The 14,752-nt window shown below is 51.6% G+C and overlaps 1 protein-coding gene across 1 annotated transcript in view; it reads right to left on the bottom strand.

The window, feature by feature from the left end:
* The window catches only part of GTF3A (general transcription factor IIIA), a 13,378-nt gene extending 3,417 nt beyond the window's left edge, over positions 1-9,961 (bottom strand). The window contains exons 1-6 of the mRNA XM_060634237.3: positions 9,913-9,961; positions 8,734-8,933; positions 6,426-6,526; positions 2,499-2,595; positions 2,013-2,101; positions 704-777 (exon numbers count right to left, since the gene is read on the bottom strand). Of these exons, the coding sequence (XP_060490220.3) occupies positions 704-777; positions 2,013-2,101; positions 2,499-2,595; positions 6,426-6,526; positions 8,734-8,933; positions 9,913-9,961 (610 nt within the window). The remainder of the gene's footprint in view (positions 1-703; positions 778-2,012; positions 2,102-2,498; positions 2,596-6,425; positions 6,527-8,733; positions 8,934-9,912) is intronic.
* Between the last annotated feature and the right edge of the window lie 4,791 nt (positions 9,962-14,752).

A 14,752-nucleotide genomic window follows, 5' to 3' on the forward strand; every position in this document is an offset into this window, starting at 1 on the left:
GATCTCGCGGTCCGTGAGTTCGAGCCCCGCGTTGGGCTCTGGGCTGATGGCTCGGAGCCTGGAGCCTGTTTCCGATTCTGTGTCTCCCTCTCTCTCTGCCCCTCCCCCGTTCGTGCTCTGTCTCTCTCTGTCCCAAAAATGAATAAAAAAACGTTGAAAAAAAAAAAAACTTAAAAAAAAAAACAACCCAAAAACCTATTCTATACTCAGAAAACCGGAATACAGATACAAAAACGTCCCTCGTGGAAACAGAACAGATTCAGGTAATTTAATCCAGTCTTTCTGAAAGAAGTTACGACCTGATTCCTCCGGAACCTCCAACTGTTACCCAAGCCCTGCGAGTGCCAGTAAGGAAAAGAACGACACAGGTCGTGAAGACGTTTAAATGGTGGTGGCGAAGCCGACCTCGGCTGGAGCGCTGCACTCAGAAGCGTAACGCACCGCCAGGCACTCGCGCGGGGCATAAAGCGTTCGCTGCCAACGGCGACAAGAGCGGTGCGTGAACGGGCGACAGGCGGGCCTCCGGTCGAGAGCCTAACACCTCGGGCTGCGGCGTGCCGCCCCCGCCTGGACAGTGTCGAGTTTCTCAGCGTGGCCGTGGAACAGAAGAGAAGGCGCTTTCCGCTCAAAGCGTTAGGCCCGCCGGCACGCGTCGCGGTTAGTGTCTACTCAAAGCTGGTGCCACAGGGGCCCCCGTACGCACCCTCGTGGACCTTCCCGTGTCTCTTCAGCCTGCTGCGGGAGGCGAAGTGTTTCCCACATCCCTCATGGGCACACCTGGGCGAACGACACACGAGGCGTGAGCCAATCCGTTTCCGGGGGGCAGCCCCTCAGGGTCGACGTGAGCTTCGTCCTTTTCCGCTCCCAGAGTCTCTCCCCACGACCAAACCAATCGTAAAAAGGAGATTTAAAACTGAGACCGAATCACAGGTGAAATTCAGGTGACTGGCCAGCCTGCAGACAAAATAAACTTAGAGAAAAGTACCAGCACCTTTTTTTTTTTTTTTTTTTTTTTTTTTTTTTTAGGATGTGATCAAATAGTTTTTATCTTTATGCTTCTGAAAAGATACACTGTTTTCCTGGCTACAAAAACACGGCCTGTGTGAACCCCTAAGGCACTGGGCATGGTCTCTGCGAGTTTTAACGCCGCGGCCGAGGGCCGGCGTGGCGAGCAGGCTGCGTCAGGTGCACCCGTCTGGCGACCGGTGCAGAGGCACGTCCCAGCTCCATGCGACAGCCCTCGGTGGCCGCCCACCGGCCCCGCGTGGGCCAGGAGCACCGCCAGCCCGTGCTCCTCAAGACCTCACCGGGTGCTCCTTCGCACCCTCCCCGAGTCCACCCCCGTGTGTCCCGTCGCCGTTCCTGTCCCTCCTGAAGGCCCCTCGCATGCAAGGCCGACAGGCCCGATCGCTGTGGCTCTGTCGGAAGGGACCGCTTCGTGTCTGCACCGTGACCTTTCATACGACTGAATAAAGCCACTTCTCAGCGCTCCCTTCAAGCTTAACCACAACTGTACTGATCTCACAAATTATTCTGGAACACGTTAGCTATTTCTTTTAGCAAATAAAAGCCAAATTAAACTTTTGACGTGCCCCCGATATAGACGTGGGCGTTCACTGCACAGAAAAATGTTAAGATGTGGCTTCAGAACGCTTGTATCCCACCTCTGCATTTCAATCTTTTTTTTTTTTTTTTTTTAGTTTTTATCTATTTTGAGAAAGAGCGAGAGCGCGTGCATGAGCTGAGGAGGGGCGGAGAGAAGGAGACGGAGAGAGGGAGACAGAGAGAGAGAGAGAGAGAGAGAGAGAGAGAGAGAGAGAGAGAGACACACAGAGAATCCCCAGCAGGCTCTGCGCTTTCAGCACGGAGCCCGTCCCAGGGCTCAGACTCCTGAACCGTGAGATCATGATCTGAGCTGAAACCAAGAGTTGGACTGAGCCCCCAGGCGCCCCTGCGTGTCAATCTTCCCGCCACCTGAAATGCAAGAGACCTCACCCATGTGGAGAACCTACTTGAACAGTGGCTCACTGGTGTGCTGGCACTGATGGGTCCTCAGCTGCTGGTGTTTCTTAAAGGCCTTCTCACACCCTTCAAAAGTGCACTGTTTGATAAAGGTTCGTTAGACTTTGGAAAAAATCAAAAGAGTGGTTCACAAGAGAATTCCCTCAGGAGAAACACACCGTGAAGATTTTACACTTGCTGCCTGCTCCCCCCGAGTTACCGTCAAATCCTATCAGGAAGCTTTAAAGATTTAACACATTGGAAAGAGCAAAACGGTTTCATTTGGGGCAGTCTACCATAATAAACTTCATTAGCAAAAAAAAAAAAAAAAAAAAAAAAAAGGATGCTTTCAAAATAAGCCATTATTATGATAGCCAGTAGTTGGGCTAAATTCAGGTATCTGCCAGACAAAATCTGGTTGATGAGCCCTTTAGGAACATTAGACAATAAGCCTAAAAATATGCAGAGTTTAAGCATAGGAAATCATTCATACTTACTACATATTGTTTTTGCTGATTTTGATGTTTGCGTTCAAAATGTTTCTTCAAGTTTGATTTTGTGTTGAATTTCTGATCACAGCCACTAGCTGTACAACTGTAAGAAATTGCATAAATCAAAATATTAACAAACCGAGTGAAGAGAAGTTTTAAGATGTATATATCCTCCTCCTTTATAGAAGTACTGTCCAGGGGGCCTGGGTGGCTGTCGGTTGAGCGTATGACTTCGGCTCAGGTCATGATCTCACGGTTCGTGGGTTCGGGCCCCACGTCGGGCTCTGCACCAACAGCTCGGAGCCTGGAGCCTCCCTTGGATTCTGTGTCTCCCTCTCTCTCCCCCTCCCCCACTTGTGGTCTCTCTCTCTCAAAAATAAATAAACATTAAAAAAATTTAAAGAAACAACTACTGTCCAAAGTACAGTATAAAATAGACTTTAACCAACTCCAAAGCATTAAAGCCGAAGCGTCAGCCTCACTCTGACGGGATTACCAGGGAATGAGATGCGTCTTCACCCAGGCTTCTGAAACCAAGCACGTTCATCACACGTCCTTTATGAGCCGGGCACACAGAAGGTGCAAGACATTACTTCCAAAAGCCCAAACCCTGCTCAGGCTTAACTCCATGTTTAAGCGAAATTGTTTTTTAATTTAGAATCTGAAAACCTTCATTTTGCTTGAAATGTCAAAGTAAATTGCATTTCCAAAGGAAAAAAAAAAACCCTCAAAAACACTACTTTTAGCTTCTGTTCAGAGGTAGAAATGGGTATTTAGAGCAAAACCACCAACCATAATGCCCTCTGGCGTATCACCAAGCCATCCTAGTTCCCCTTAATGAGTGTTTCTATATCTTGCCCTTGAATTATCCAAATTTTTTGTGACGTTGTGTTTTAAACGTGTGCTCTTCTTGTGAGAGTCCTCAGCCTGAGGGACGAAGCAGGACTTCTGTGACGGCCCTAATCTCAGCCATCACGGGCCAGTAAACACGGGGTGACACTGTCGGGCGCTGTGCCATCTACAGGGGGCTGACCGTGAGCGGGGGCAGCGGGAGATCCCACTGGAAGCGTGCGGGAGGCTGTGGCAGAGAACACGACGGACGCCAACGGGTGGTGGTTTTGACCCCAGGGACGGAAGGCTGACTTTTAGCTGGGTACACGGTCAACAGAAATAGAACTTTTTCCAGCCTCCCCTGCAATCAGGGGTGGCCACACGGCTGTTTCTGGCCCATCCGGCTCAACGACCACAAAGTGTCTAAAAGGGGGCACGCCTCTTTTGCGCCTTCGCCCATCCTGGTGGCTGGAATGCCTATGATGGCTGGAACTCCAAAGGTCATCTTGGACCGCGACGTCGAAGCCCCAAGATGAGGACGGCAGTGACAAGTTCCAAGGAGCCCAGGTCCTACTGACTGTGGAACACCCCCAACTGTCCATGTCAGCGTTTCTGTTACACAAGAGAAACAGAGACGGTGTTGTTTAAGCCTCTGTTGTGCTGGGTTTTCTGTCACTGTTGACTTCAATCCTGACACAGGCATCTAACCCAACACCAGTGTGGGGCAAGAGGACAGGGCCCAGAAATGTCCCGACCGAGAGCAAAGAGCAGGCGCAGGGGCACAGAAGACGCGGACAAAGTTGCAGGGTGGTGCACGGACCGGGTTTTATGTCTGAGAGTCAAGCAGATGGGGCAAGATCACAAAAAGGCCAGATCGCAAAGGCCATTTGCACAATATACTAAGACCCTGGACTTCGTTGTGAAAGCAACACTTAAACCCTGCACAGCTTTAAGAAGGGAAGCCGTTTAGAGCAGAGACAACACCATTCAGGTCGGAGTCAGAGCCTGAAATATGACCGCGGCCGCGGGGGGAGGGGCAGGGGTCCGACGAGAAGGGACAGAACCCGACGACCCACCGGCTGCAGAGGACAGCCGCGAGGACAGGGCGTCCAGGGAAGCTGCCTCGCCTTCGCTGAGGGCCATCGGGTGGACAGGGATGCCACCAACAAGAACGAGGGACAGGAAGGCCGAAGGAAGCAGAGCTCAGGCTGCACTTCAAGAGACTTGGGCCACGTGGAATTAAGAGGCCAGAGAGAGAGCCGGAAGGGAGGAACACCGAGCTGCCCTGTTCCAGAGGGAACCCTCCCTTTCCAATTCACCCTGGGGATCTGTCCAGCCCCAGTTCTTCTTGAAGATGCAGTTTTTTAAGGAGCATACAGTAGCTTAATTCAGAAACCATGAAGCATAAAAAGGGACACAGCTGCAGGTTTCCTTCCACCCCTCACCCCTGCCTCCTCCCCACCCGGGACTCCCCACTACTCCCAGCCAGGACAGGCGACCTGTTCGGCTTTATACAGATAGAAGCAGATACAAATGCAGATTCTTCCCGCGTTCTTCTTCCTCCTCCTTTTTATGCACAAAAAGGCAGCCCTCTCTCCACTCTTCTGAACTGTGGTCTTTTGATGAATATGCCGTGGGACACTCACTCACAGCTTCACAGACGGTACCTGCATTTGTTTTTCCGGCTGTCTAGGATTCTAGCGTGTTGATATACTTTTCAGTCCCTCCTGATGAGCACACGGGTTGATTCCAATGCTGTGCACAGAACCTCGTAGCGGCATTTAATTCAGCCACAAGCGTATCTGTAGAATAAATTCCCCGAAGCGAAACTTCTAGGTCAAAGACTCTCTCCCGGCCCCATTTTCCAGACCACGCTTCGTTACTCTTTGCTGGGCTGGTCGAACCACATTTTGAAATACGTTAAGCTTCACTTAGGGTCATCTGTTTCGGTGATACGCCATGTGCTTGAACAGGGACGGGACTGAACGCGTCTGCCCCCTCAGGACTTTGTCCCGTTCCCGCTGGCCAGCACGCTGGTCAGACGGAGGTGGCTCTCCACATGGACAAGGGCAGTGAAGACGATCCCGTGCCAACAACTGACAGCTCCCCTTCCTCAGACTGTTTGGACCTTAGTGAGACGTGAGACACTTCACATTCGTCATCCTCTTAAAACTGGAAGAAGTGAACTCAGATCATTAGAAAACCTCACTGCTCAAGGAGCTGTCTCATAGAACACACTTGTGATACCAAATTCTAACATCTGCAGGAAGTGCCATACAGCTATTTTTCGACGTGGTCTCCCGGATGTAGCTCTGGGGATCTATAAAGTCGTTACTCTTTTTCCAATGAAAACTCCGTGTTTTCACGGAACATTTTGTCCAGTGGTTCTCAAAGTGTGGGTGCCAGACCCACGGCATCAACATCACCTGAGCCTTTGCTAGAAATGCAAATTCTCAGGCCCCACCCCATGTCTACTGAATCAGAAATTCCGGAGTGGGATCCAATACTCTGTGTTTTTTCTTAACAAGCTCTCCAGGTGATTCTCACGCTCCCTGTATTTGAGACCCACTACTTTAAAAGACAAGCAACACCTCCACCCTTTTCAGAGATAATCAGCAACTCCAAGGAAAATACAATTAAGCCTGGCATGGGAGCGGTGAAGCGGCTCGATCTGAAGAAACACAAGATCAACTATTAAAAGCTCTACTCCTTTATGCTTCTGTCTCTTCTCCCAGCAGCTTATCGGTTCAGAAAGACCCTGTTCAATGCAGGGCCAAGAATCTGCCAGGGAACCATGACCCCATCTAGTCTGAACGGAGTGTTTTTCGAGGAGGGTGTCCCACTTAGTAGACACGTTAAAGGGAGGAGAGAGGATGCCAACTTAAGAGAACTTCAGACAGACTCATTCCTGAAGTTCTCACGAGTGACCCACACACCCCTCCTCTCTTCCACACGTTCAAAACCCAGGCTCCTCTCGTACCAGGAAGTGCAAAGGAAGGACACTGCACATCCCTGGCCTCACGAGTTAACAATCTACTTTCTTACCAGGTCTGCATGCCAAAAGCAAGCTCTTTAAAGGCCGTAAGACTGTTCTCTACTTACACAAATGGCTTTTCCCCAGTGTGAATCAGGACGTGGCGGGTCAGATGGTAGTCCCTGACGAAGGCTTTGCCACACCCTTCACGGTCACAAACAAACGGTCTCTAGCAGGAAGGAAAGAAAAAAACATGTCACTCCTGCCCCAGTTAGTATCTCTGGTACCATTTAAAGACCTAAAACGTGTAGGGGACATTTTAGCCAGGCAGGGACTCTGCCTCCAGGGATGGTTTCCACTGTTCCACTGAGTTACACAAATGCCACGACTGCCTCCCGAAGTCGGTGCAGCAGATCCTGCCCTGTCAGTCGCACGCGAACTAAGCGGGTGGCCTTCACGGTAACAGCACCGCTCACTTGCTTCCAACCCGACAGCAAGCGTCCACAGCAAGCCCCTTACGGATGACTTGTGTGCTGTTAGCGTTGGCCGATGTGCACAGGTCACCACCACTGCATGTTCTTCTCCACTGAAAGCCTACGGCAGAGGCAGGTGCGGGTTCCCCCTCATCCCGGACAATCCCAGGGTCTGTGCTACGAGAAGGCCTGACACACCCAAGGAAAATGCTCGCAGCCTCACTGCGACCACCACTTGGGACCCAGGAGGTGGGAGGAGGGGGTCTCCATTCTGAACCTACAGGAAAAGTCGAAACACATCCCCCAAATAACCAGTGTGGTTTATTTACCTATGAAAAACATAGCCCCACGGCAGTCCGGGGCGGGGAGGTACCGAGGCCCCAAATGTCAGTGCTAGTAACAAAGCAAGCAGACGGGAAGACAGAAGAGCTGAGTTACCAGGGGAACATCCACAGAGTTTTGCACAATATTTGCCATTCTTTTTGTTGTCGTTGTTTTTGTTTTAAAGAAAGTGCAATTCATTGAGAGAGGCGCAGCTGAGGGAGGGGGGTGCAGGGCTACCGCTCCCATGCCCCGAGGACACAATCTGTCCTTCCCCTGGGCCATGGCTCTGGGGGCAATCCACAGAGGGGACAGGAGGCTCACGCTGCCCCAGGGTTTCTCGGAGAGGGACACAAAAGTGACCACGTGCTTCTCTCCCTGGACATACTGGTTTCAGAACCCAGAAGCTGAGGGGCGGGATGGGCAAGAGAAAGGACAGGAAGGAGAACACAACGGCTGCTCCGAGGGGAGCCAGTCACTGGGCAAGACTGCCACGACAGCGGGTGGCACGGGTAAAGTCCGGGACAGAAAGGAGCAGCGCGAACGGTCCGCGTAGAAAAGAGCTGGAGGAAAGGGTCAACCTTACAATGGCAGAGAGGGTAGGTAGCCATGAGGTCACACGAAGGAACGGCCCGGAAGTTAGGTAGGTTTGGGAGCAAAGGCGGGGGCTGCAGGTCCCTGGGTTAAGAAGTAAAGGGCTTTAGCTGAGGCAGTGTCAGGCCAGGCTCTGCCGAACACTGGGAAACTGGGCAGGTTCCCTGGCCTCCGTGAGCTTCCCTTTCCCCAACTGCCATCTTCCAAAGGCTTCCTACTGCCCTCAGAAGAAAACCCAAACTCCAAACCCTATTTGCACCCTGGCCTACAAATGATCCCACCGCACCTGCTTCTCAGACCTCCTCTTATACGGCCCCCACCTCGATCACAATCACAGGTTCCTTCTGCAGTTTCTTTCCACCGGGACTGTTTTCCCTTGTGTCTTCCCGGTTGGATCCCTTCCTTCTCATTCAGGTCAAAAGAGACCTTTCCTGACCATCCTCCAGGAGCCCTCAATTTACTGCGTCTCATTCCTACTTATTCCTTTGTCCCCATTCAAGGACAAGGTCGGTGACAGCAGGAGCCTTTTGTTTTGTCGACTACTCTCGTCAGAGCTAAAAAGGTACTGAATTGTGAAGGAATGAACGCATGCTGCTTGCAGAACCTCCAGTACTAAGACGTTACCCCTCGTTCCAGTTCCAGGAGGCCAGGGATTAAGGCAGGTGTCTGCTGGGGGTCGAGGGCGTAGAAAGCATGCGAGTAAATGAATCCTTCCTCTGCACCTATTTACAGATTATCAGGAGACGGTGACGGACCAAGCCTCAAGATCAAAGGAGAAGCAGCGGCTCAGGGTGCTTGGAGCCCATGGCAAGGCTGTCTTTGGGTCTCAGAACTTGTCTACCTCTCCTCGGCTCCTCCCTAACCTAAGGCAGAGCTGGTTCGCCTCTGTGATCCAGGCTGCCAAGACCGCATAGGTCTCGCACAGGCTTGTGCAGCCACACGCTGCCCCGGGGCCTCTGGGACAGAGCCCAGCTGGCGGGCCACCCCATCCCGAGTCCCCGGGCCCGGACGCCACACCCCTCCGTGGCCGGGCCGGCGGCCCCGTTACCTCCCCCGTGTGCTTGCACAGGTGCGCGTCTAGCTTCCACGCCTTGTTGTAATTGGCGCTGCAGTCGGGGAAGGAACAGATGAACCTCCTACTGAGCGCGGAGGGCGGCGGGGCGGGGCTCTCGCCCGCCGCGGTGAAGGCGTCGGCGATGGTCAGGGATGACACCGCCTCGGCGACCGAGGCCTGCGGCTCCAGGACGCCTCAGCGGGCGCTCAGCCACGTGCCGAGCCACGGGCGACGAACGGCTGCGCGCGGCCGCCGCCGGACCCCGCTCCTTCCACTCCCGGAGGCTCCCACGCGCGACCCCCCCGGACTTCCGGGAGCACGACCCCGGAGGGGCGGAACTGGAGCGCCGGCCCGCGCGCGCGCGCACAACAGGCCCCGCCCCGCGCCGGCGCCGCGTTTGCGCATGCTCCAGGGAGCCGCTCGCCGGCCGCGCCCACCCACTTTGGGTGGAGCTTGCTCGCGGTGCCCGCGGCCGCGGCTTCCTCTTCCCCGGCGAGAGGCGCTTTTCCCTGATGGGCTCTAAGGGGCCCGCTTCCCCAGCGCAGCTGATTCGTGACCTGTTTTCCGCCCGCCACCACTCTCTATAAAGCGTAACTTAAATTACATTATTAGTTTGTCTTTTTTATGGATAGATTTCCTTGCATGCTTTCTACTTGGTTCCAAAAGTTGTCGGCACGTTTGGAATCTCTTACAAATTGTGAGCCCAGAACATACCCCGGACCGACGAAGCCACAATTTTTGGAAACTCCCTAGGGATTCCGGTGTGCAGGAAATTTGGGGAACCAGTGCCCCGAGACCTTGCTGCTCCGAGTGTGGTTTGCGGACGGGCAGCATCATGAGAAATCAGAACCACAGACCTACTTGAATCAGCGCAATCTCCAGGGGGTGTGGTGCACATTCAAATTTGAGAAGCGCTGTTTCAGAGGCTTGAGTGAATGGAGGTGTCTTGGTTTTACCAGGATCACTTAAGGATGTCCTTGGATGAGGGTAACAGTGACAGGATGGATTGTCTGATGATCCACCGGGTGTGGCTTGTTCACATCTCGCATCATTCCAAATCGTTAAGCGGGTCCTTATCAGAAGGTGATGAACAGGTCTCTGCAGAGAAGCGCAGTTTTGAAAACAAGCCCGGGGCTTGCCGCCCAGCCCTGATCTGGGATCCTCACATCGTACTCGCTCCTGAGCTCAGTCGCGTCATCCGTACAGTGAAGATGATGATCATAACGCCTGTCTCAGAATGTCATGAGGACTGTACCAGGGCGTCCGGGAAGTGGGTGCACCTGTTGCTTTTCTTGATTGCCGCTCTAGCCCCGCTCCATGGGACAAGGTCACACACATCCCTCGGTCTGACAACTCCCAGAGTCTCAAATGGTTTCCTTTGTGTTGGATCTGGCTTTCTGCTCCTACTGTGCATGGGCGTGGCAGGGTACCTCCCTGAGCTCTTTGAATCGTTCTCGCCTTTCAAGTGGACTGTTAATTACCGCCGTTTTGGGAATGAATGACATTATATGAACGGACAGTTGCATTTGTTACATGCCCCTGTGCTAGCCCCGTTTACCACCAACTTTCAGTTCTCCCAACAGCACTGCATGTTAAGCAGCTACAGGGTCCAGGCCATGCCTTTGTTTCTTCTGTCTCTTTCTTTCCTGTGAACAGATCCTTTGCTCCACCTCGTGCTCTCTGCAGTTTGCTCCCCAATGCGTTTTTTCCAATGTCCCACATTTCTAAGTGACAAATGCACTTTTTTCTTTATTTTAACACCAAGCGAACAATCTTACCATCTCCTTCTGTTTACACCTCCTTCCCTCTCTCTCTCTCCCAGGCAACAGTAGTAGAATTCTGTCTCCCACTCATGAAATCTTAGAACAGTGGTTCTTGGGGTGCCTGAGTGGCTTAGTCAGTTAAGTGTCTGACTTCGGCTCCAGTCATGATCTCATGGTTCATGCGTTCGAGCCCCGTGTTGGGCTCTGTGCTGACAGCTCAGAGCCTGGAGCTGCTTCGGATTCTGTCTCTTCCTCTCTCTCTCTGCACGCCCCCTTTCTCTCTTTCAAAAATAAGTAAACATAAAAAAATATTTTTTTTTTAGAACAGTGGTTCTCAACCCTGGCTGCACGTTAGAGTCACCCAGGAGCTTTTGGAAATGATGACAGCTGGGGTCTCCACCCACGCTTGTGAAATCGGAGTCCCAGGTCGTCCCCCTTTCTCTGCCCGTCACTGGCCTGGCTGACTTATACACCTGTCCTGTCCATTCCCCTTCTCATGCTCTGTCTAGCTTTTCTGTGCTCTGGACCTAGGCACCTTAAACCCCTTCTCATGAGGCTGCCAGCATCACCTCCCTAAAACATCTAAGATTTTATGGGTTTCAGTGTGCAAGACTGGTAATTGCAAAGCATTTTGAGTCCTCTTAGCTATTATGCCTGTAGTTCAAGTAACAGCACTCAGGTGGGAAATGGGGGCCCTGAGCTCAGCCCCCCGCCCCCCCCCCGGCAGGCTCCTTCCTCCCTTGGACACAATTCTCAGCCCAGATAAGATCCTACTTCCTCTAGATAAGCCTTATTTAATAACTCAAGCCCCCACCCATATTTTCTGCCTTTGAACTTCTACAACCCTTTCCTTCTGTAGCACTGAGTAGACGGTTCTCGAATGTGCTGGGTTATCTTTAACTATTCAGGCATATAATTTCCTGTTACCCCATCTTGATTTAATCTCCATAAGGGCAGAGTCCGAATCATATTTTGAATATCCAATAGCAAGGTGACTTGTGTACCCTGGGTGCTAACATTATTTGTTAGTTAAATGAGCACAGCCACGAACCATTGTATGAAATCATTTTTTTAAAATTTTTTTAATGCTTATTTATTTTTGAAATAGAGCATGGGTAGGGGAGAGGCAGAGAGAGAAGGAGACACAGAATCCGAAGCAGGCTCCAGGCTCTGAGTTGTCAGCCCAGAGCCCGACGCGGGGCTCGAACCCACGAACCGCAAGATCATGACCTGAGCTGAAGCCGGACGCTCAACCGACGGAGCCACTCAGACGCCCCAAAGTGAAATCTTAAAGGTTCGGCATGAACGTCTTCACCAAGGAATCTTTGTGCACAAGGAACATAATCCCACTCAAACTAATCTACGTGAAAAGAGATTTAGGGAAAGCGTTCAAGGGAATCTCTCCGCACTGACTGCAGAAAAAGGCCTAAGAATCACAGTCATCTGCAGTCTGTTTCTCAGTCTGTCGCTCCTTGGGTCTGCTGTCCTCCTTAGCCTCTCTCCGGGCATCTGTTAGACTACTCCGGAAAACTACTGGTTTCCCGTGGATGTGGGTGCCTGCGTGTGCACCTATGTATAAGTGTGCCCGTGTGTGCATGTTTTTTCCTGCCCCCTTTCTCTCCGAGGCTTCATGCCCTCACAGCCCCACGTCTCTGGGCTGCATGCCTCTTCACTCTTCTCTGCAGATCAGCTCTTCGATGAGACTCTGAGTTTCTGCCCCTGTAACTGGGGTTTTCCAAAGGCTTTGGCGCAACCCAAGCAGCCCCGACCTTACGTGGTCTGGCCCCTTCTCTCCCCACGGCTACTCATTCCCGAAAGAGAAGCTCAAGCCCACCTGACGTTCGGGCTCTCTTTCCCAAGCCCAAACGGCGTCAGCCTGGAAGGGACAAGACTATGCCTCTTGTAGGTCAAGCCAAAAGGGTAACAGAGACAGAATTCTGATATGCCTGTTTTAGCTAGATGATTGCATTCACTGGCCCCAGCTTTTTCGCCACTCTTTGCCACGTGGCTTTGCTCCTCCCACGAAGGGGGCTGGAGACATTTTCTCTCTCCTCCACGCTAAGCTCAGCTGGGAGACTTGCTTTGGCCTTCTGAGAGTGACAGCGTGCGGGTTCCAAGCTTGGGCCACAAGAGAACTTGTGTGTGGCTGTCTCAGGCTTCTGCCATTGCCACAAAGGACGTTTCTGCTTGAGCCTGGCAAGGGAGAAGGGAGACGTGAGGAACAAAGCTGAGTCATCCCAGCTGAACCCAGCGTGGATCAGCCTACCATCGGCTGACCCTCTGCCGGTCTATGCATCTTGACCGTAAATGATTGCGAGCCATTGGGTGGTGGGATGAGTTATTGGGCAGCAATTTTGCGGCAATGGCTGAGTTGTACATTCTCTTCACGAGCGCTTTCCCTCCGCCAATCAACATGCTCCAGTATCATCTTTGAAACCAAAACCAGGGCTCCTGGGTGGCTCAGTCGGTTAGGTGTCCGACTTCGGCTCAGGTCATGATCTTGCGGTTTGTGGGTTCGAGCCCCGTGTCGGGCTCTGGGCTGACAGCTCAGAGCCTGGAGCCTGCGTCCAATTCTGTGTCTCTGGCTCTCTCTGCCCCTCCCCTGCTCACACTCCGTCTCTCTCTCTCTCTCCCTTAAAATTAAATAAAACACTAAAAAAAATTTTTTTTTTAAAAAACAACAAAACCAACCAACCGAACAAAATTCCTTTGTGTCCTTATGCCTCTCCTAACCATTGCATGATTTCACTTCTTCCCTTCACAGCCAAGTTAAAGGAAGAGTCTGTGCCTTTCCTTCTCTTTCCCTGACCATCACCACCATCATTTTCTTCATCATCATCAAAATTACAAGCCTACATAAAAACAGAGTGAAGAGTACAGAGAACCCCAACGGACCCATCACCCAGCTGTGACAGCCATCATTTGTTGCCATGCTAACTGCCCCCAGCCCTAACCTCCCCCCCTGCTTTTTTTTTTTTTTTTTTTTTTGGCTAGAGTATTTTTTTGACTTTCTCTTTATTTTTTTATTTTTATGTGTGTGTTTATTTTTTAATTTACATCCAAGTTAGTTAGCATGTAGTGCTATAATGATCTCAGGAGTAGATTCCAGTGATTTGGGCCCTATGGATAACACCCAGTGCTCATCCCAAAAAGTGTCCTCCCTGATGCCCCTTACCCATTTAGCCCATCCCCCCCACACAACCCCTCCAGCAACCCTCAGTTTGTTCTCTGTATTTAAGAGTCTGCTGGAGTATTTTTTTTTTAAGTGTATTCATTTATTTTGAGAGAGAGAGAGAGAGAGAGAGCAGGGGAGGGGCAGAGAGAGAGGGTAAGAGAGAGAATCCCAAGCAGGCTCCACAGGGTTAGCACAGATCCCCACGTGGGGCTCAGTCTCACAACCGTGAGATCATGACCTGAGCCGAAATCAAGAGTCAGTCACTTAACCGACTGAGCCACCCAGGCACCCTGCTTATTATAATTTTGTAATTATATCTTCATTCTATTATCATACCCAGCAAAATGAACAGTAGACCCTTAAAATTGTCTAACACCCACTGACCCTCAAACTCAGCATATTCAAAACTTCTCTCCTCTTCCCCTGCCCCTCCCCCAGGGTCTTCTGGTCCCAATGAATGGGACCGCCATCCCCCCAGCTGACCGGACCCATGGCTTCTTCCCTTCTCTCACCCCCTGCACTTATTAAATGGCCCGTCACCGTCGATTTTACCTTCCCATCTTCAGTTACGGCCAAGGAAGGCCCTGATCCTTCTAGTTGCCATGGTCAGCTACGATCCCGTCAGAAGAAGAGTATTTGGGGATCAAATTAGGCCACGCCCCAACCACGGGGAGAGAATTCTGCTCAGAGCTTTCTTCCCCCAAACTCCTCCAGATCTCCCCAGTTCTCCTTCAGTTAATTGCAGCGATACTCAGGCCTTCTACCACTAACAAATATAGTACTAAAGCAAAAGAGAGTAGGATTAGAAGGGAGAGTCCTGGAGTCAGAAAGGCACACCCTATGGTGTATTATTGTCAACAGAGTGGGAGGTCCGGGCTCAAGGGGGTGGCCATGAAACCAGAGACAAGGAGGCAAGTAGGAGACATCTGAATGCACAGGTAAAAAGGAAACTCCGTGATGGATGGGCTTTGTAGTTTGGCAGATCCAACTTTGAATCCTGGCTCTACCATTTCCTCTTTGACCTTAAGATAGTTGTTGAATCCCTCTGAAATTTGTGTGATCCGTACAATGGGAA

This window comes from Panthera onca, chromosome A1 (genome assembly GCF_046562875.1).
Source record: "Panthera onca isolate mPanOnc1 chromosome A1, mPanOnc1 haplotype 2, whole genome shotgun sequence".
Classification (NCBI taxonomy): domain Eukaryota; kingdom Metazoa; phylum Chordata; class Mammalia; order Carnivora; family Felidae; genus Panthera; species Panthera onca.